Genomic DNA, 2134 nt, shown 5'->3' with positions numbered 1-2134 from the left:
TGCATCTCCTCCACTGTCAAATCCACTTCCCCTTCCCAACCTCTCCTTATAAGAAAAGGGTGGTAAAGAGAAAGGGACTTAAATTAGACCTTAATTATTACAGGTTTTAGACCGCGCGATAAAGTAATAATAAAAAACATAGCCTATATTACTCACATTTACCTTTCTAATGGTGAAAGAATTTTTGAAATCGGCTCAGTAGTTTTGGAGTTATTTCATTACATACAAGAATACGAAAATACAAATCTTACCTCTTTATAATATTAGTATAGATAGATATAGATGGAGATTGCAAACGTGAAAGTTTAGATGGATGGATGGATGTTAGTTAGAGTTCGTAGCCTAAACTGCTGAACGGATCTGAATAAAACTTGGCATAGATGTAGAACGTAGTCTGGAAGAACACTTGGGCTACTCACTTTTGTTTTTTTTTTAATTTCACGAAGACGGAGTCGCAGACGAAAACTAATTGTTAAATATAAAACTTACATCGCGTTTCTAGTATCAGGAACAGCTCTGTTACTAGGTAGGTTATCCGATGCGGCTTGGTTGAAGCGATTCCGTACGTAAGGGTCTTTGTCCCTCTTATCTCCGGAGACGTAGCCACCTTCATCAAAGTATGTCTTGCCTGTACTACCCGTGCCATAATTGTCCTCAGGTGACGCAGGACTGCTTTCTGTTTCTTCTACATCCGCGTGCTGTTTGATAAGACGGAGCGCTATGTTTTCTTCCTAAAACAAAAGAAAAAACCGTGTTGTAGTAACTGGTATTATATTTTTAAGTAATTTAAAGGTTATGTTTGAGATTCCTAGATTGTTGCGATTATCTTATCTCGATATTAATTTAACAATGTTCCAATCCTTTTAATGACATTGACAGCTGTCAGTTAGGGACGTGACGTTTATGCCGACAATCTAGTGCTGCATCAATTCTAGAGCACGGTACTAATTTTCTTCTTAACACTAATGACTTTAAAATCATTGAAAAATTAACAAAAACCTTCTTTATAGGACTACCGTTACCTCCAGTGGGACCATTTCACAATTAAATCATACTGATATTATAAATGCGAAAGTTTAGATGGATGGATGTTTGTTAGAGTTGGTAATCGAAACGACTGAACGGGTCTGGACGAAACTTGGCATAGATGTCGAACTAATTACTTTTTTTTAAATCCACAGAATCGGGAGCAAAATGTATTAGAGTTATATTTAACATTTTCGTCTGGAAATGCAACAAAATTCTCAACAGTCTACATAAAACATTTCCACGTGCATGTAAATATATTTCTTTGTTTTGAAGTTAGTGTAGTGCCCCGTAGTGCAAATTCATAAAGGCAGTTACACACGCGCTAACTGGGGCGTGCGGCAAACGTGTCACATGCATCTGTAGGGGACATGTTTATGTCACTCAAAGGACCGCAACGGTGCCTGTTTACATTATGTTGTACGAGTTTTCACTCGCGGCTCCGTCCGCGTGGTATTAGTAAAAAAAGTAATTAGCCTATGTATTCTTCCCAGACTATCCACTACATCTGTGCTAAATTTAATGGAGATCCGTTCAGCAGTTTAGGCTACAAACTCTAACAAACATCCATCCAATTATTTAAACGCATTTATGATATTAGTAAAATTACAAATAGCCCTGTTCCTATACTATCTAATTACCGGTGTAGAACTATATTGTTATCTCAGATTTTTCAATGATAATGAGTGAGATAAAGATATTTCTGAACGACTGTTTCTTTATTAGAATAGAATACATTAAAGATTTAACATATTTCATATCTTCGTAATCATACTAAATTTTGATATTCATACAAAACTACTAAAATTTGGTATAGATGTAGAGGATATTCTGGAAGAACACATAGGATACTTGCTTTTGTTTTTTATTAATTCCACGCGGACGGAGTCACGGACGAAAGCTAGTGTATAAAGGAACAAATTACATAAGCCTGTAAATATTTTAATAATCCATACGCATTTTACTCGTAAAATATTTAACTAAGCCCGCGTTCTGAAATATTATCCTTTCGTGGAAATCTTTTCGGATTAGGCAGGAATTCTCCCCTTCCGACCGGCGCTCGAATAAGTAATTCAACTAAGTATAGGTTTTCTTTGTACATTTATGT

At 36.0% G+C, this 2134-nt stretch overlaps 1 protein-coding gene across 1 annotated transcript in view; it reads right to left on the bottom strand.

Moving 5' to 3' along the window:
* Window positions 1-2134, bottom strand: part of LOC106106386 (polypeptide N-acetylgalactosaminyltransferase 2-like) — a 50936-nt gene that overhangs the window by 15015 nt on the left and 33787 nt on the right. Inside the window, exon 2 of the mRNA XM_013286963.1 lies at window positions 490-731. Coding sequence (XP_013142417.1) covers window positions 490-731 — 242 coding nt within the window. The remainder of the gene's footprint in view (window positions 1-489; window positions 732-2134) is intronic.

Source organism: Papilio polytes, unplaced genomic scaffold (genome assembly GCF_000836215.1).
Source record: "Papilio polytes unplaced genomic scaffold, Ppol_1.0 DF822178.1, whole genome shotgun sequence".
Taxonomy (NCBI): Eukaryota; Metazoa; Arthropoda; class Insecta; order Lepidoptera; family Papilionidae; genus Papilio; species Papilio polytes.
Note: the sequence above shows the minus strand (reverse complement) of the source record. Positions and strands in the feature narration are given on the sequence as shown.